Below are 20,448 nucleotides of genomic sequence, written 5' to 3' on the forward strand. Positions count from 1 at the left end.
CAGATAAATCTTTGGTGTAATTAACATTTACACACATTTTAAATCAGCACAAAGATAGATGCATTATGAAATAATTAGTTTGACCTGGTTTTGTCTGTTTATAACAGGTGTATGATTTTACAGTGGTCAAACTGGTAGATAGACAGTAGGATATTAGCAAAGTGACAGTTCTGCTGTTGGGAAAACTGGTGCATGGCTTCACAGTAATGTGCGTGTTGAGGAGATGAAATATATAGTAAAAATTTGAGAGCTGCCACACCACAGCTGGTTTGGCAACTGGTCCTTTTTTCCCCACCTTTTGAGGCCTTTGCTTTCATGAGTTAGCTAGCACCACCAGTACATATCAGAATTGTCAACAGGAGTGTTAACGCATGAATTTTTGTGCTAATTCTGGTGGTGATTATTGTATAATTAGTCTTCATATCTTCAGTTTCATCAATGACTGTTTAAATTTGATAATAATAATAATAATAATAAAAATAATAATAATAATAATAAATAAATAAATTTCCTTGGCAGGCAATTTAAAATTACTTTTGAATCAGGCTCCCACACAATTAACATTATCAACATACCCTAGTATTATTGCTGCTTACACACAATTTTTATGGTTCTTTACCCCAAGTCTTAAAATCATGCAAAATCATCTTAAGTCTCTACTGTATCACTTCTGTTTTCAGGCACATGAAATTTAAAAATAATCAAATAACCAAACTAACACAAATAGTACAAGATAGACAAATAAACTACATCTTTTAGGTATTAGTGTTGCGATAACACAATATGGTTGTCAAATTCGAAAACATTACATTTTGGCGAGAAATAAATTCTACTAGCTTATATGATTCATACAAAACTTGACGCTTTTAGTTCATTAAAAAATATCTTAAATGTTTTGAATGTTTATTAAGTGTGTACTGACTGAGACAAATTCTCCACCTTATTTGTATTATATCAGCTAGATGAGGCAAAGAAAGATATCTAAGTGACTTGTATCATGGCAACAGCAAAAACACACACCGACTCCGACCAGGAGAACTTTTTCCGCATGAGCATTTTAATTGTAGATTATGCCCTCAAGGTCGTGCAAAATGTTCTCCAGAAAGAGCTAAGAAAAAAGTATCCCAATTTATCTGACACCAACACGGGTTTTCTGAATAAGGTGCTTAGTGATAAAACGGTCTGGACCTTACTGCTTGGATTATCACCAAAAATCTTTAATCACCACCAGCGAAACCAACTGTATCCTGCTGGTAATCCCTCCACATCAGTAACTGTTGGTGATTTAGACCTCACACTGACTGTGCTTTTGCTGAGGAATGTCACTTCGTTGAACCCTCATCCTCGGTTGAACGCATGGGACAACCCCTCTGACACAGACCCATCAACAGAGGCCACTATAGGACGAATTAAAAGATATCGAAATACCGTGTATGGCCATGCAAACAAGGCAGCGATCAGCAATTAAGGACCCTCAGAACTGTTACAAAGACTTTTGTCCAATGGGGACTCAAAATTGTTATGTGTAAACGTATTCACTAACTATTTTCAAGAAATTACTTGATTTAATATTTAAATCATCACCAAACAAGGCAAGACACCCAGAAGCCCCCAGGCATTCTCCCCCAATATTGCATATGCAAAACACTAAAATATTCTGGTTCTTGTAGTGATCACACATGTACAGTATGTAACTTTGAATCTGTGAGTCTTCTGTATGGCCATCAGAGGGTTTCATGCAACTGTTCATTTGTTATCAAATTTTTTCAGTCATTTCTGTTTTCAATATTTACCCAAAAATATGAGCACATGAACGAGGCACATGTTCCATATACACTGTACCTGTTCAAGGAAGAAATCTACATTCACTCCCTTCCATATATTAAGGCTACTCTTTCACTCCATAGTCCTGCAAGCATATGACCATGTGATTGAACCTCTGGTTTCAGGCCCCAAAGATTGCAGTTGGACTGCAGTCATTCAACTTAAAAAAGACCCCCCTTAAAAAAATGTTTGATAATTATGAAGTAAAAGAAAGAAACCATAACTTGGGAAGCAGCAATTCATTTCACACAAGAATGATAAGATTCTAAATTAACACTAATTTTCAAAATTTGTCTTTTTTTCTCTCCTATTATTAACATATATTGGGTTTCAGAAAAAAAGTAATAAAGGGAATGGATACATATATGGACAGCAATAAATGACAAGCCATGGAATCATGAGAAGTGTTAGTTAGTGATGTTCTAAAATTTTGCTTTCCTTCAGAAATCATCATGGCATGTGATCCGTGGAAGCTGGCCATCCAAAAAAACTATCAGCTGCTGGTAGAAAACATGAATGTAGATGAACTCTTGCCTTACCTGTACCAGCACCATGTCATCAATGACCATCAACAAGAAAAAATCAGAGTAGAAAAATTCCGTCAAGACCAATGTCATCTTTTAATTGATTACATTCGTAGAAGTAACCCACAGTGTCACCCCTATAGATATTTTGTCAGTGCACTAAGGAATACAGAACAGAATCATTTAGCTGACAGTCTGGAAAGAACTTTTGAGTCATTACAACAGGGCTCAAATGAAGCCACCAACACTGTTCTGACACAAGATGTGACAGATGAACCCAGCTCTGCTCATTTTAAAACAGAACAGCCATTACAACAGAACTCAGTTGCAGAAACCATCAATATTCCTATTCTCCAAACTGATGAAGAAAGGACAGACAGACCTTGCTCTTGTCAGTATGAGTCAATGCCCAGTCGTGGTTACCATCGCCTGACATGTCACAACTGTTTATCTCTCTATAGCATAGTTCTGTTCATACTGTCCCCAGTCAGATGTATCTGGCTGAAGTTGAAGAGCATTTATCAAGTACTGAGACCAATCACGCACAATATGTTTATCTATATCAAATATCTTTTTGTTCTGATCCTTTTCAATTGTATCAGACCTCCCCTTCACTTCATAGTCCTGAAGGCATATGATCATGTGATTGAACCTCTGGTTTCTGGCTCTAACTCAGAGCGTTTAGTTTATCTCCTTCATTTGGTAGGGTACAACTTAGCTTACATTTATGTTCTCTTTGTAATGATGCCACCAGCAGCATTTATCATATGGTTCATTACTTTGCTTATAAGTACTCTCAGAACATTAAGAAGTACCCATGTACAAATTCCAGTAACATCTGAGACATATATTTTTTTATCAGAAATGTTTGTTGTACGAGTACTTACACTTTTTTTTTCTGTGGTCACTATCCCTATGCCAAAAAAAAATTACAAGGCATTGGACACTTTCACATTTTCAACATTTCTCATGAATACGCTATTTACATGTACCATATGCTTGGCTTTGACCTACCTACCAATATTTTCTTTATCCATAATGAACATATGTTCTCTGGTAAGTTTGGGTGTTGAATATGGGTACTTCTTTAATAAATCATTGTTTCTTTCAAGCTATCCACTGCTGCACATTCTGTTATGTTCCATTTTAGTGTCAGGTATTGTAGGCTCACGGCATATTTATGTCTCATTAAGACATTTACATTCTATGTTCACATGTGATAACCATAATTTTCACTCACAAAAACTTTTCTTTATCTCTGCAATTTTAATGTTATATATATTAATACTAACATGGGTAAAACTAAGTGATCCTGATAAACTAGAGCCCCTCTTTTATCATTAACCTAAATATAATGATCTTTATACCCACTTGTTTTAATCAGTTTAGTATTCTTATTATATCACATGCTTTCTTTTCAAGGTAAAGCATGGTAATGCACTTATATAAAGTTAGAACTGGTATGAAACATGTGCAATGCCTTTCTTGTAATAAAACAAATGCATTTCATTTAACTGGCCTACCACTGATCAATCTTGGAGCAAAGAACTTAAGACTAAAATGTTGATTTAAAAACCAACTTTTAGGCCAAAGTGTTACGTATGTGTCTGAACCTCTGAGAAATAACGTCCACACCAGTCAATGCATTTCTTGGAACTAACTTTATTATTCACTTTACAAGTCCAGATTAATGCGCAGTGAGTCGCACCACACAAATAAGTCCTATACATAACATTCCTCCCAACTGAAACGTGAGGTACCACAAATTATGACTGTTACCAACAAAAATATATATAAATATATAAATATATATATATATATATATATATATATATATATATATATATATATATATATATATATAAAACAAATAAATTAATGATCATATCATCACATTGAGTGTACATCATGTTGTCTTCATTACAATGGGGCCTCGTTTAATTGGGCCATTTGAATCTTAAAGTCATAATAACCCTTCGTTTTGGCCAAAAATTGGATTTTCCTGGCATAAACGGCAATTTTCCCCTACTTACCAATGGTCAACGACCCCATTCCTGCATTCAAAGTTAGTCCAGGTTTTTTTCCGAAACGCTTGGTTTTTTGTTAAAATTTCTTAAGAAATAGCCTATCGAGCGGGGTTTTCTGATGACCTACTTAAAACCGCGGGAAAAGCAGACAACAACAACACTTTATTACAATAAGATAAGATTCATACGATATAATCGTCTTATTGCTCAGAATACATTTATATCCACAACGTGTGCAGTTCTGGGCTATTCGTTATCCGACACACTGTACAAAAACTCGCAACTTACGTCTGAGGATTGTGCTATATCCTATCCCACCACATGATATTTTGGTCTCGAATGCACGCGAGAAGATTTAAGAAGATTTAAGAAGATTTAATATAAATTCAACTGACAATCATTTAAAATCACATATCTCTACCAGTACTTAAAACTGAACATAATCATTTAACCATTTAGGTGAGCCTGCATTACGTCTGGGGTTTCTACGTGTTATCCCCTCGCTTTCTCTATCATTGGTTTGATCAGTACTAGACTGCATAACTACCTGTTCACCTTTAGTTTGTGAAGACTGATTATCTTGGAAACACAATTCACGATTCTGACCCCCTGAATAACTATTCTTCCTCACCGACTGGGGCACATTTTGAGAGTGTTTCCTTATTTTGTCCCACGGAATCATGTATTTGATCAACATGCCTGCGCCAAGTACCATTTTCTACCTGTACTCAATATGACACTGGTCCGGTTTTCTCAGTAATAACCCCAGAACCCACTTTGCATTAGCGCTCGCATGGTAATTGCGAATATCCACATGTCGCCTGGGCTCAAAGTCATGCAGCACACTCGATCTGGGACTTGCCACATCCACCTGTTTGTTTCAAATGCGTTGGTCAATGCTAGGTCTAAACGAGACTGTAATTTCCGACCTAAAAACAGGTGTGCGGGAGTTTCACTTGTTGTGGCATGGGGTGCATTTCTGTATGCCAGTAACACCTTAGCCAAACTTTTTCTCATCAATTCATTTTCCTTCCAACTAGCCTTCATAGTGGCCTTAAAAGACTGCACAAAGCGCTCACCTAACCCATTCGAGCTTGGGTGATACGGTGCACTCTTTACATGTTTAATGCCGTTCACCTTCATAAAATTGGCAAACTCCATGAGGAGAACTGCGGCCCATAGTCACTGACCAACACATTGGGTACTCCGTGAAAATATCTCGCGCATGACCTCGATTGTCTTTCTGGCTGTGGTCTTTCGCAATGGTACCACTTCAGGCCATTTCGAATGCACATCTACATGTACCACAATCAGAAACATTGAGTTCAAAAATGGGCCTGCAAAATCCACGTGTATGTGCTCCCATGGTCTACAAGGCCATTCCCGAGGGTGAATTGGGGCTGCTGCTGGGGAACGTTTGTGCTCAGGACACCCTTCACACGACTTCGTGATTTTCTCTATATCAGAATCAATGTTAGGCCACCACACCAGGCTTCTTGCCAGAGCCTTCATTTTTACAACTCCCACATGCCCAGTATGTAACTCCCTGAGAATATACCCTCTCAGTTTTGCTGGGATAACGACACGTATACCCTAGAACAGACAACAGCTGTTCATCGACAGCTCTTATCTACGAGTGTAAAATGGATACATTTCTCTGTCTTCTGGTTTTATGCACGCTTTCCATCTGTGCATTGTGTTTTCACATACAAGTTGCCATTATAGGGTCACGCCCGGTTTCCATCACTAGTAACCGGCAGATTTTCAACCTGATGCACGTACAGCAAATCTGTGCTATCATCGTCTGTCTCCAACTTACCACCAGACATTGGTAGCTGAGACAAACAATCAGCGTTCCCATGACTATTTGTGTTTCTGTACATAATGTCATAATCATAACCAAACAAAAACAATGCATATCGCTGCATTCTTGCTGCCGTTGTGACTGACACACCTCTTTCTGGATGAAAAATTGACACCAAAGGTCGATGATCCATCAACAACATGAAATGCCTGCCATAGCGGTACGAATGAAATTTCTTCACACCCCATACTATAGCAAGAGCCTCACGATCAATTTGAAAATACTTTCTCTTTGTCTGTGTCAAAGACCGTGACACATACGCGATTGGCTTCTTGGAGCCATCGTCCATTACATGAGACAAAACGCACCCTAATACGTAGGGTGAAGCATCACAAGCAATCCGAATTGTCTTTTCTCGATCATAATGTGCAAGCACCTCCTCGGAGGTCATCATGTGTTTAACCCTTTCAAAAGCATCATTGCATTTGGAGGTCCAACTCCACTCAACTCCCTTTCCAAGCAACTGATGTCACAGGTACAGCACCGCTGACAAATCTGGTAAAAATCTCACATAGTAATGCACCATGCCTAGAAACAAGCGCAACTGGTATGTTCTAGTAACCCGAAGGGTTTTCAACCTGATGCAAGTACAGCAAATCGGTGCTGTCACAAAGTTAGGCAGGTGTTTTTTAATTACCAGTTTCTCAAACTCAGCCAACCTCAAAATGGCTAAATTGAAAAAAAAATCAGTAATAAAATTTAACCCAATAATATTTTTAACATTTTAAACAATTAGTTTCTGAATCAGTGGTGTACCATGTTAGTAAATTATGTACCACCTGTAACAGAAGACATGCATGTGCATCCACCTAGAGTTTTAGTTTTCTGGAAACCAGCCTATTTTATGTTTCAACTTAACTTGCTCATCACATCTGAATATTGTTCTGTAGAATGTTTTATTTTTTATCTATTTATCTTTTTTTTGTCTTCTCTTATGTTATGAAGGTAAATTAAAATGCTAAGGTAAATCACTTGTAAATCAAAGAGATTGTATGCTTTTACTATGGGTAAATTATCAGATAATTTTGTCCATTTTTTTCACTGGTAAGGCATTACATTTTGATCCTTATGGGCCACACAACACTGTGTCAGCCAAATGATCAAGGCCCTTTGATTTTATGTATTTAAGTAATCCAAGACCCCATTTCCAGAGATTAGATCGATCTACTTTAGATCGACCCAACTCCCTGGGGGTTCACGCTAAATAGCTGTCAGCCAAGCGGACACGAAAGTTAATTACCCCCTTACAGCTTGTAGTAGGACATTTAAGCCAGATTATCTGACAGTAATCTAGTGAGACTTCCCACGGGGATAGATCGATCTAAAAGCTCTGGGAATGTAGCCCAAGAGCAAAATATGTGGTACGCAAAGTTTACTGACCTGATCATTATGGTCTTTTCCAAAAGAAGTTGGAGCTCAGGCAAATTAGAGGATCCACTGTAGTCCCAGCCAAAATTATTCTGAAAATAAGTACAAAAATTACTCACCAGATCTGAACAAAACTGATCAAATACATTTTCCAGGACAATATTAGTATTGTGTTTGGTGAAATATATATTTAACTGGGTCTTGTGTAGGGGTGGCAAAAATGAATGTGTACATTGAAGTGTTTTTTTTTTTTTTTTTTTTTCATGAGTACGCCATGAGCAAACTCATATAACAGACATTGAACAAGTAAAAGTGGAAAAAAAACTTTTTATAAAACTTGTTACATGAGAAATTTGAATCATGGGAGATGTTACCAAATGCCAATAGTAAATGTAATTAGAAGTGTTGTCAATGTAAATATCTGTTTTACAATGCTTTTTAATTTGTGTGATAAAATTGTTCCGTTTACAACTTTTGCCCTTTTACAATGCTTTTTAATTTGTGTGATAAAGTTGTTCTGTTTACAATTTATGCCATTTCACAATGCTCTTTTCATTTGTGTGACAATTTTGTTTTATAATCATGTGTAATTACTAGTATTATACAATTACTATAATTATCAAATATTTATTAAGGATTTTATATCCTATTCTGGTTCTGAATATATACTATAGACAGGCCCGTAGCCAGCAATTTCAAAAGGGGGGTTCTTTTTCTGAAAAAGTGGACCTTTTTCCATAAAAACTTTACGTACCTAGATCAAATTTTACCTAGAGTGGACCTTTTCCAAGCAAAAGGGGCAGTTCTTTCGAACCCACCGAACCCCCCCCCCTGGCTACGGGCCTGATAGAAAATACTACCTAATGTGTCTGCAACCGTTGCACGACAACAAATGTATTGTCCTTTTAAAAGTCTTTATTCCGCTTGATTTTACATAAAATAAAGTACTTTCTTCATGTCCGATCACTAGACTAAGTGTATCTCTCTGTGTGCACACTGTACACATGTATCTCCTTGTGTATTTCTCACAAATTACGCGCCAAATGTTTATTATAGAATAGGGCCACATGACTCATATAACACAAAAAGGGCGCAACCCCAACTATACATATACATTACATCTCTTTACATACTATATTATTTATACTAATATAAGGTACAATGTGATATATTTCATGTTATTATTAATATATAATGGTACATGTAAGATAAGTAAATAATATTCAAGATATCTGATTTTTAGTAACCAAAAAGTGTGAAAACAAAAGTTTGTGTACAATGAACAATGAGTGCTGTTTGTATATAGTATTTTCTGTTTCCATGAAATAGTATTTTATTCATGTCTAACTATGATCATTATAAGTTACTGTATCCAATAAAGAATGTATTAGCCAAAGTATCACATAAACTTTGCTGTGAACTGTAAACTCTCCATGTGAATAAATTTTCAAACTTGAAAATGTTGATTTCAGTGTTTCTATATTCACCATTCAAAAAGGGAAAAGGAGACATCGTCTTCTATAATTATGTTAGTTCAATGACATGCGTTGGGGAATACTTCAAAATAAGATCATCTTTTTCTTACCATACGTTCCAATATTTACTCACTTGATCACCAGTGCCCAAATTAATCAATAGATTTATAATTTTTCATCAGCCATAGACCAAAATTAGGCCATTTGATGGTAGATGTAGAGAATGGAATCTCTGGCATGGGTGATATGATGTTTCAAATTGAAAGTTTTATGAACTTTTGTTTCACATCATTCTTATCAGTAATGCATATGATGGAGATAATTTCTAAACAAGCTCTGCTAGATACTGATGATACAAAGTAAAACTCTTTTCTCTCCACTCCTCAAGTTAGACAAAGAACGAATTTATTTAGTAAACTGAATTGGTATATAATCTGATATAACAAATAACATAACTAAAAAGCACTAGCATTCTTGAATAGCCAGTACCATGAATATTTCATCAAAATTTCAGACCTTCATAAAAATCTTGTCCTTTAAAAAAGAGACAAACTATCATTAATAAAAATATATCCTTCTTCTTTGGCAGAAGTGCTTTAATTTGGATATGCAATATAATACAGTCAGACACTTTAACCTACCTGTTTACCATCACAATATCGCAGACCAAAGAGGTGGAAGTTGGGGAAGAGTTGAGGTTTGACCAGCCTCAGCTGGGTGTACAGCTCTGCGGGGCGAGATAACGCAGGTGTCCCAGAGAGGAGAATCACACGTTTGGATACCTGAATAGTGATGAAAAGAGTTTTTATAAGAACATGAGGCAAAGATATACTAACTGTAGTAGATGGTTTAGCAAGATACAAAAGTAGCATTCAAATATGCAAGCACATATACACAAATACCTGCACTCATTAATACTAAATATCATATAATATTAGCAACATAAAATCATACAAAAACAAATATCTGTATAAATAACATAACATATTACTTAATTGGTAGAAAGGGCATTATAGAAATGATCATTACATTAATTCTACATAAGACTTTTCTAGAGAGCAAAAAATAGTGAAAAATAAATAAACCACAAAAATGGGTTCACATTTTATTGTCATTTTTCCCACAGTTTTCGATAGGATTGTCCTTGGCGATAAAGGGAATATTTATGAAAAACTGCCCTAGGAGTTTTTACTTTCTCATACCTCATAAAAAATATAATTAACTTGGTTTAATGTGTATACTGTGTCTTAACTGTTTTGTTCATTTTAAAAATTACCTTCAAAATCAGTTGTGCTGCTTGGCACCTGGCTGTGCGGAAATTTTTCAAAAAGTGACTTTCGTCCTGAAACATATTACAATGTATAATGGAAATTTCATTAAAGACAAATACCATAATGCCATAAAGTGTTCATCTGGTACATCTATAAATATTTACTACTTGACTAACATCCAACATTTTTGCAATCAGGGTGCCTTTCCTAATTTTAAAAACATGAACGTGCATTTTTTTAGCTTTAAGACCAGCGTCTCTTTGCAACTGAGTGTTCTACAATTAGTTTTGAGCCAGATTCTCTATCCTGTAGATTTGGGAAAATGCCCCCAACTTTTATCCACTTTACTTTTATGACATTCTTATTTAATTGTTCATTGGCAAAATTTGGCCAATAACATAATCAAATAATCATTTTTCTCATCAATCACCCACCAAAATGGCCACCTTGAATCCTACATGCTGTAGATCATTCTTCTTTTTGGTCATCATGTCATAGCTGACAATGACAACTTTCCCAGCTGTGACGTCATCTTTACCAGTCACCACCACATTAATGTCATCTGGGTTGAGATCAGGGATCCATCTTTGTAGTTGCTGCAAAAAATGTAATGATCTACATAACAATATGCAGGGGCGGATCCAAGGATACTCTCTGACAATCTCCCATATTATCTTTGTTGATCCATCCTCCATTTTTCGACCATCTTCCGACAGAAATAAATAGATACCCGTCAATGTAAACCTGAAAATCTGACTGTCTTTTGGAAGGCCCAGGAGATGGACTAAAGCTGCCCTGATATGGTTAGAAAAAACTACTAAATTGTTTCTAAAAAGAGTTAACATGCCTTAATATATGGCCCTTTAGTCCTGAGCCCTCTAGTCACATGACCTGACTTTTTTATCTAAATGCAAGAGGACAGTGAAATACATGTTTTTACTGTGTTAAAGAAATTACTTGAAAATACAATGCAGTTATGTATGTATACCAATATGTCTTGTTCACAAAAGGTTTAAAATCAATTCCATACTTTCTGGTATCATTATTTGTCTCTTATCAGACTGTAATATAACACAAGTAATTATGTATGTGGCCAACTCCTACAGTATTCTTTAAAAGGCACTCCTATTAAAGTTTTACCTCGGACCACGCAAATCTGACTGAAGATGGCACCACAACCAAAAGGGGCCACTCCTTCCTGTAGTAACAAGCCACACATATGGATTGTATTGTTTTCCCAAGACCCATGTCATCTGCTATTATAACACGTCCTTCCCGTGAGATGGCAAAACTGAAATTAAAATCATTCAAAGTATTTTAAATAACTCACTAGACATGTAGTTGGAACACTTAATAAATAAATACAAATGCAGGAAATTATTGATATTATTCTGTACAAGCATATCTAAATAATAATTGATAATATTCTAATAATAAATATCAAATATATACATATCATCAACGTACAGTCATATAATTGTTAAACCATAAGGTATTCCCAAGACACAGTCAGCAAATGACTGCAAAATTAATGATCAGATTAAGAATTTCCATCTCATTCACTTGTAGGCCCCATCAAATGAAGTTATCCTAAAAACAGAACTGAAATTCCTAAAAATCCTCACTTCACTCCATCTCTCTGGAAAGGCATGAGAGAGCCAGTCAGTGTGTCAGGCACGCGTGTCAAGTCAGCGTTTGGCACGTGGTTGTCTGTGATCTTCCCTTGGCAGGCAGGTTTAAAAGCCTGGAGAAGAGGTTGGGGCAGACCCTCCAGTTCTATTACTCCTTGCTGCATCAGAACTCTGGCCCTTCGCACTATAGGGAAAGAAATCAGATTGATAACAGGGGCGGATCCAGGGCTATTTACTGACTGTCTTCCAAATTATCTTTGTTGATTCATCCTCTAATTTTGACCGTCTTCCAACAGTAAAAATTAGATAACCGTCAATGTAAACTTGAAAATCTGACCATCTTCCGGAAGACCCAGAAGACGGCCTAAATCCGCCCCTGGATAATCTATCTAAGATATACAATATTCATTACCTTTGCCAGCGAAGCTATGATCAGTGTTTATTAGTTTATGTCTTGATTTTAGAGGAAATACAGTATATCAAAATATCCTTTAACAAACTTTGATAAAATGTGCAGGCATGTGCAGTCATTCAGTTGGGAAAAATTATAACTACAATTTCAAACAAGGCAGCAAAGTTGTCAAATGTACAGACAACAAGGCAGCAAAGCTGTCAAATGTACAGACAAAAAGCAGACAATAACAATGCACAAAACAGGCTACTGTCAATTCTGATGCAAAAGTACATTATGCTTAACTGCAAATTCAACATCAAATTTTAATTATGCTCAACAGGTAATACCAATGTAAGTGAAATGTGTAACAAGCGTAAGGATTCAGGCACATGGGAGTTTAAGTTCACACTTTGAAAAAGCCAGAATGAGAAAAATGAAAATTTCACATAAAACTGCCTAAATTCAATAATAAATGATAACCCATTTGAGCTGGCTTTCTAATTTGAACTGCATGCCAATCCTACAAATCGTACTTGTAAGTTGAAAATAATAATAAGTAACATAGTTTTCTTTTCATAATGTTTGTAGTAGCAGTGCAAAAAGATTTTTGTCAATTTTGATGTAACATTACATAATAAATTACAGAATAATTATCACCAATTTTTGATTATTGACTACAAATAGCATGGACATGTAGAAAATTTGATTACCATTTGGCTTCATGTCCATGGGAGCTTCGAGTCCCACAATGAATATGCCAACATGATAAAAATGAATATTTCACTAAAATGTATAACTTCCAGAAAAAGAAGCCAATTAGACTGCTTTTCCAACTCAGGCTGCATTTTAGTCCTTTGTTTCTTTTTTGAAAGTTTGACAATCATAAGTAACATGGTTTTCCCATAATGGTCATCATGGCAGCAGCACCCAAAATTGTGTTTTCTTCTATTTTAATGCAATATTACATAATGCTTAACAGCATAATGACCATCAGTTTTTAATAATAAAAGATCCGTATCGTGGATTTTCAGAAAATGTGATTAGCATGGGTCTTCAAGCTCGTGGAGGTTCTAAGTCACACCTTGAAAATGCCAATATGTGAAAAATTAAATTTTCACAAAAGACAGATTAACTGCCAAAAAAATTTACCAAATAGTCTGCATTGCCCACTGAAGCTTTATTTAAGTCCCATGTTTCTTCCTGTAAGTTTGAGAACAGTAAGTGACATGGTTTTCCTTAAATGGTCATCATGGGAGCAGTGTCCAAAATAGGGGTGTCTTCAAATTTTGATGCAATATTACATAATGTTTAACAGGATAATTACCATCAATTTTTAATAATAAAATATCAGTATCATGGATATTCAGAAAATGTTCCTAGCAAAGGTCTTTAGGCCAAAGGAACTTCAAAGTCACACCTTGAAAATGCCAAAATGTAGACAAGACAGCACTGTCCTGAAATGTGTTTTTATCCATTTTTAACAATTTTTTAACATATAACAAAATTAACAATTTACTGCCATTTATATATGATCAACTAAGAAAATTGATGAGATGGGAAAAATATCAATAGAACAGTGTTTAATGTCCAATTTCCTCCATTCTGAGTTTCTGAACATAGTGAATGAATGAATCTGACAAACTGCAATGATATGAGTTTATTTCCATTTTTGAAACACTATTATACAATACATGATAACAAGTTTACCATCATTTTTACATAATCAACTAACAATGTTGTAAAGATGCAGGAAATGTCAAACAAACACTTTTACGAATCTTATTAGTTAAATAATGAGACTGTTAACATGCCTAAGAATTGAATCTGAGGAAATGTGAAAAAACAGCATAACTTATAAAATAATGCCCCGATTATGCTGATTTTCGAACTTGACCTACGTTTTAGTAAGATTGATTACTCCTGTGAGTTTCATGACAACAGGTCTATCGGTTTTTTCTTGAAATGTGTTAACAGTGTTGCACATATGCTGAAAAGTGAAAAAAACAGCATAACTACTAAAATAGTGGCCCGATCATGCCGATTTTCGAACTTGACCTGCGTTTTAGTAAGATTGATTACCCCTATGAGTTTCATGACAACAGGCCTATCGGTTTTTATTGAAATGTGTTAACGATGTTGCATATATGCTGAAAAGTGAAAAAAAAAAGCATAACTTCTACAATAATGGCCCGATCATGCTTATTTTCGAACTTGACCTGCGTTTTATGAATACTCATCAGCTCTGTAAATATAAAGCCAAAAAGTAAAACTGTCTTCCACTTATGGTGTTAATGCTGAAAGTGCACGGCAACAGTGACGGCGACATGATCAACGATGGCGACGACAGGCGCAGGTGATGGCAATATGTACATACATATCTGTGTCTGTACATAATAAAATATATGTATCATGGATTTTCAGAAAATGTGACTAGCATGGGTCTTCAAGCCCGTGGAGGTTCTAAGTCACACCTTGAAAATGCCAATATGTGAAAAATTAAATTTTCACAAAAAACTGATTAACTGCCAAAAAAATTTACCAAATAGTCTGCATTGCCCACTGAAGCTTTATTTCAGTCCCATGTTTCTTCCTGTAAGTTTGAGAACAGTAAGTGACATGGTTTTCCTTAAATGGTCATCATGGGAGCAGTGTCCAAAATAGGGGTGTCTTCAAATTTTGATGCACTATTACATAATGTTTAACAGGATAATTACCATCAATTTTTAATAATAAAATATTAGTATCATGGATATTCAGAAAATGTTCCTAGCAAAGGTCTTCAGGCCAAAGGAACTTCAAAGTCACACCTTGAAAATGCCAAAATGTAGACAAGACAGCACTGTCCTGAAATGTTTTTTTTTCCATTTTTAACAATTTTTTAACATATAACAAAATTAACAATTTACTGCCATTTATATATGATCAACTAAGAAAATTGATGAGATGGGAAAAATATCAATAGAACAGTGTTTAATGTCCAATTTCCTCCATTCTGAGTTTCTGAACATAGTGAATGAATGAATCTGACAAACTGCAATGATATGAGTTTATTTCCATTTTTGAAACTCTATTATACAATACATGATAACAAGTTTACCATCATTCTTACATAATCAACTAACAATGTTGTAAAGATGCAGGAAATGTCAAACAAACACTTTTACGAATCTTATTAGTTAAATAATGAGACTGTTAACATGCCTAAGAATTGAATCTGAGGAAATGTGAAAAAACAGCATAACTTATAAAATAATGCCCCGATTATGCTGATTTTCGAACTTGACCTGCATTTTAGTAAGATTAATTACTCCTGTGAGTTTCATGACAACAGGTCTATCGGTTTTCCTTGAAATGTGTTAACAGTGTTGCACATATGCTGAAAAGTGAAAAAAACAGCATAACTACTAAAATAGTGGCCCGATCATGCCGATTTTCGAACTTGATCTGCGTTTTAGTAAGATTAATTACTCCTGTGAGTTTCGTGACAACAGGCCTATCGGTTTTCCTTGAAATGTGTTAACAGTGTTGCATATATGCTAAAAAGTGAAAACACAGCATAAATACTACAATAATTGCCCAAACATGCTGATTTTCGAACTTGACCTGCGTTTTATGAATATTCATCAGCTCTGTAAATATAAAGCCAAAAAGTAAAACTGTCTTCCACTTATCGTGTTAACGATGAAAGTGCACGGCGACGGCGACGGCGACAGGGACGGCGACGGCGACGACAGACGCAGGTGATGGCAATATGTACAGACACATCTGTGTCTGTACATAAAAAGCAGGAAATAACAAAACAGGCTACTGTCAATTCTGATGCAAAAGTACATTATGCTTAACTGCAAATTCAACATCAAATTTTAATTATGCTCAACAGGTATTACCAATGTAAGTGAAATGTGTAACAAGTGTAAGGCTTCAGGCCCATGGGAGTTTAAGTTCACACTTTGAAAATGCCAGAATGAGAAAAATGAAAATTTCACATAAAACTACTTAAATTCAATAATAAATGATAACCCATTTGAGCTGGCTTCCTTATTTGAACTGCATGCCAATCCTACAAATCATATTTGTAAGTTAAAAATAATAATAAGTTTTCTTTTCATAATGTTTGTAGTAGCAGTGCAAAAAGATTTTTGTCAATTTTGATGTAACATTACATAATAAATTACAGAATAATTATCACCAATTTTTGATTATTGACTATAAATAGCATGGACATGTAGAAAATTTGATTACCATTTGGCTTCATGTCCATGGGAACTTCGAGTCCCACAATGAATATGCCAACATGATAAAAATGAATATTTCACTAAAATGTATAACTTCCAGAAAAAGAAGCCAATTAGACTGCTTTTCTAACTCAGGCTGCATTTTAGTCCTGTTTCTTTTTTGAAAGATTGACAATCATAAGTAACATGGTTCTCCCATAATGGTCATCATGGCAGCAGCACCCAAAATTGTGTTTTCTTCTATTTTAATGCAATATTACATAATGCTTACGTAACAGCATAATGACCATCAGTTTTTATTAATAAAAGATCCGTATCATGGATTTTCAGAAATGTGACTAGCATGGGTCTTCAAGCCGGTGGAGATTCTTAAGTCACACCTTGAAAATGCCAATATGTGAAAAATTAAATTTTCACAAAAAACTGATTAACTGCCAAAAAAATTTACCAAATAGACTGCATTGCCCACTGAAGCTTTATTTAAATCCCATGTTTCTTCCTGTAAGTTTGAGAACAGTAAGTGACATGGTTTTCCTTAAATGGTCATCATGGGAGCAGTGTCCAAAATAGGGGTGTCTTCAAATTTTGATGCAATATTACATAATGTTTAACAGGATAATTACCATCAATTTTTAATAATAAAATATTAGTATCATGGATATTCAGAAAATGTACCTAGCAAAGGTCTTCAGGCCCAAGGAACTTCAAAGTCACACCTTGAAAATGCCAAAATGTAGACAAGACAGCACTGTCCTGAAATGTGTTTTTTTTTCATTTTTAACAATTTTTTAACATATAACAAAATTAACAATTTACTGCCATTTAAATATGATCAACTAAGAAAATTGATGAGATGGGAAAAATATCAATAGAACAGTGTTTAATGTCCAATTTCCTCCATTCTGAGTTTCTGAACATAGTGAATGAATGAATCTGACAAACTGCAATGAGTTTATTTCCATTTTGAAACTCTATTATACAATACATGATAACAAGTTTACCATAATTTTTACATAATCAACTAACAATGTTGTAAAGATGCAGGAAATGTCAAACAAACACTTTTACTAATCTTATTAGTTAAATAATGAGACTGTTAACATGCCGAAGAATTGAATCTGAGGAAATGTGAAAAAACAGCATAACTTATAAAATAATGGCCCGATTATGCTGATTTTCGAACTTGACCTGCATTTTAGTAAGATTGATTACTCCTGTGAGTTTCATGACAACATGTCTATCGGTTTTCCTTGAAATGTGTTAACAGTGTTGCACATATGCTGAAAAGTGAAAAAAACAGCATAACTACTAAAATAGTGGCCCGATCATGCCGATTTTCGAACTTGATCTGCATTTTAGTAAGATTGATAACTCCTGTGAGTTTCATGACAACAGGCCTATCGGTTTTCCTTGAAATGTGTTAACAGTGTTGCATATATGCTAAAAAGTGAAAAAACAGGATAAATTCTACAATAATGGCCCGATCATGCTGATTTTCGAACTTGACCTGCGTTTTATGAATATTAGTCAGCTCTGTAAATATAAAGCCAAAAAGTAAAACTGTCTTTCACTTATGGTGTTAACGCTGAAAGTGCACGGCGACGGCGACGGCGACATGATCGGCGACGGCGACGACAGACGCAGGTGATGGCAATATGTACAGACACATCTGTGTCTGTACATAAAAATATTTTAGATAATCCTTTGGTAACCTTGTTTCTGGGGTGTTGAGGTGCTGTCTTGTTTCATGATCATGCATTTAAACAACAATATTACATGGTTCAATGTACCAGTGCCTAGTACATGTACAATGTATCCTGTTTAAAATCTCTTTCCATAGACAAAAGGGGAAAACTATCTGCAGGACTGGACTGTTATTAAATATACTTACTTAATTCTTCATATTCTTCTAATTTGAAGTCCCATCTTTTGGTTATGGAATCTGAAATGAGGAAATAATATTTTCGCACAAATACTCTACTTAACTTTTCTGAAAATAACAGCTCTTCTTAAAAATACTTTAAAAATCTAAAACAAAAAAGTAATAAGTAATGATTAACATAATTACTTCAGTCTCATCTTCACCATAACTGGATATTAGATACTGGTTCACTTTCTTCTTAAGATTGCATTCAGAACAGCTGAGTAACAGATCCATAGATCAATATGGCCGACCCACTTGAATGCTTGCTGATCCATGGATCTGTTAGTCTGCTGTTCTTAGGCTTTGTTTATATGGAAAATCTATTTTTCTAAAATTCTAAAAATCTATTTTCGATATCTTGTGATCACGGTCTGTGCCCTGGATACCCCGCGGCGTAATTGCTGGCAGCGCAGAGAATTAATTACAGCTTTGGAAGTAATTGGCTCCCACTGCCTGTAATTACGCCATGGGGTATTCAAGGTACAGACCGTGATCACAAGATACCACTATTAGATTTTTAGATTTTTAGAAAATAGATATTCCATGTGAACGGAGCCTTAATGTGTTCTTAGTAGAATCTCTCTTCAATCTCCTCCACCAGGAGCATAAAAATCTCTACCCTGAGTTTCAGAGGCTACTGGAAGTTTCCTGCAGCACCCTTTGAAACCATTTTGAAAAAGAAATTGAAACCCTAACCCTGCAGTATACTGGTACAATGTAAACTACTTGCCATATTGTCTTGTCTTCATAGTTTTACATATCTCCACTAGGGGGCTGCAATACCCAATACTCAAGACAAACCTGTCCCTTGATATCAACACAGTAGACCCCTTCACTGCAGCAGTCTTCTTCTTACTGAAGAAAGAATTGTCTGATGTAACTGCTGCTGCTAGATCAGATTGCGGGATATTCTTCACTCCTTTGTCAGTATTGGGTGCAACACCTGTTTCATTTTGAAATTTATTGTGCTGAGCTTGGTTTTGTGACGCAGAACTCTTGTAGAAACTGCTTTGGGAAATGTTCCTGTTCACATTACTACTGCTGGAAGGGAAGCCTGGGGTGGAAGTTGGCTGATGCTGTGCTGGAAGAACAGGGCTAGGGGTGGTTTTACAGGCTGCTGTTGCTCCAGAGTTCCCAGTGATGCAAGTCCTGAAACTGTTTGAATTAGACACATTCCCACTCAAAGAAGAGTTTCCCGCTTTCAAAATAACTGAACTATTTGTATTTTTGTTTTGAGAAGTAATACCCCCACTTAGAGTGTTACTTTTATGGCTGCTGGTGTTGGAACCTTGATGAATCTGTTGTGCACTGGAAGCATTTATCATTCTGGTCAGAGAAGAACTTGAGTTTTTGTTTTTGTAGTTGCCTTGGAATCCACTACCTCCCAACACAGTCCTTGGTTGTGTTAGAGGAGAATTTAAACTTTGACCTCCAGCCTTAAATTCTGTTTGGTGAGAATTTAAACTCTGACTTTTGGCTTGTCCTAAATTTGACCCTGAACCTTGGCCTTTCCCTGAATTAAGTAAAGAATTTGAACTCTGACCTCTTCCAACTCCATTCCAATTTGTAGAAGCTTGATTGGATGGCGCAACGTGTGTGGAAGGTTTCATCGATTGTGCTTGTTGTGCTCCAGATAGAGGACATTTTTGCTGCTGTGCAACCTTTACAGCACGTTTAGCCAAAGCCCGCTTCTTGTTTTCTTCAATCCTTTTCTTCTGTTCTTCTGTAAGTCCAGACATCTTCTAAACACGTGATAAAAAAGAACAGGAAAAAGGCATTAAGCTTAATAGAAACATAAATCATTGCCATTCCATAGATAAATTATTGTCTTCATAATATGATAATTATAATAATTATTATTTGGTATTTTATAAATACTTCAAAAGGTAAACACACATATTACTAACTTCA

General features: G+C 35.5%; 1 protein-coding gene across 3 annotated transcripts in view; it reads right to left on the reverse strand.

Annotated features, from left to right (window-relative positions):
- The window catches only part of LOC106161287 (SNF2 related chromatin remodeling annealing helicase 1-like), a 29,679-nt gene that overhangs the window by 8,548 nt on the left and 683 nt on the right, over positions 1–20,448 (reverse strand). Inside the window, exons 2-9 of one of the 3 annotated variants that reach the window (XM_087012460.1) lie at positions 19,268–20,276; positions 18,505–18,555; positions 11,979–12,168; positions 11,494–11,644; positions 10,788–10,949; positions 10,359–10,424; positions 9,724–9,864; positions 7,620–7,699 (exon numbers count right to left, since the gene is read on the reverse strand). In XM_087012460.1, coding sequence (XP_086868586.1) covers positions 7,620–7,699; positions 9,724–9,864; positions 10,359–10,424; positions 10,788–10,949; positions 11,494–11,644; positions 11,979–12,168; positions 18,505–18,555; positions 19,268–20,276 — 1,850 coding nt within the window. Of the gene's footprint in view, positions 1–7,619; positions 7,700–9,723; positions 9,865–10,358; positions 10,425–10,787; positions 10,950–11,493; positions 11,645–11,978; positions 12,169–18,504; positions 18,556–19,267; positions 20,280–20,448 lie in introns of all 3 variants that reach the window. The other 2 variants (XM_087012461.1, XM_087012459.1) reach the window with 2 other exon arrangements.

Source organism: Lingula anatina, chromosome 5, assembly GCF_051362555.1.
Source record: "Lingula anatina isolate TDL-2025a chromosome 5, LinAna3.0, whole genome shotgun sequence".
Classification (NCBI taxonomy): domain Eukaryota; kingdom Metazoa; phylum Brachiopoda; class Lingulata; order Lingulida; family Lingulidae; genus Lingula; species Lingula anatina.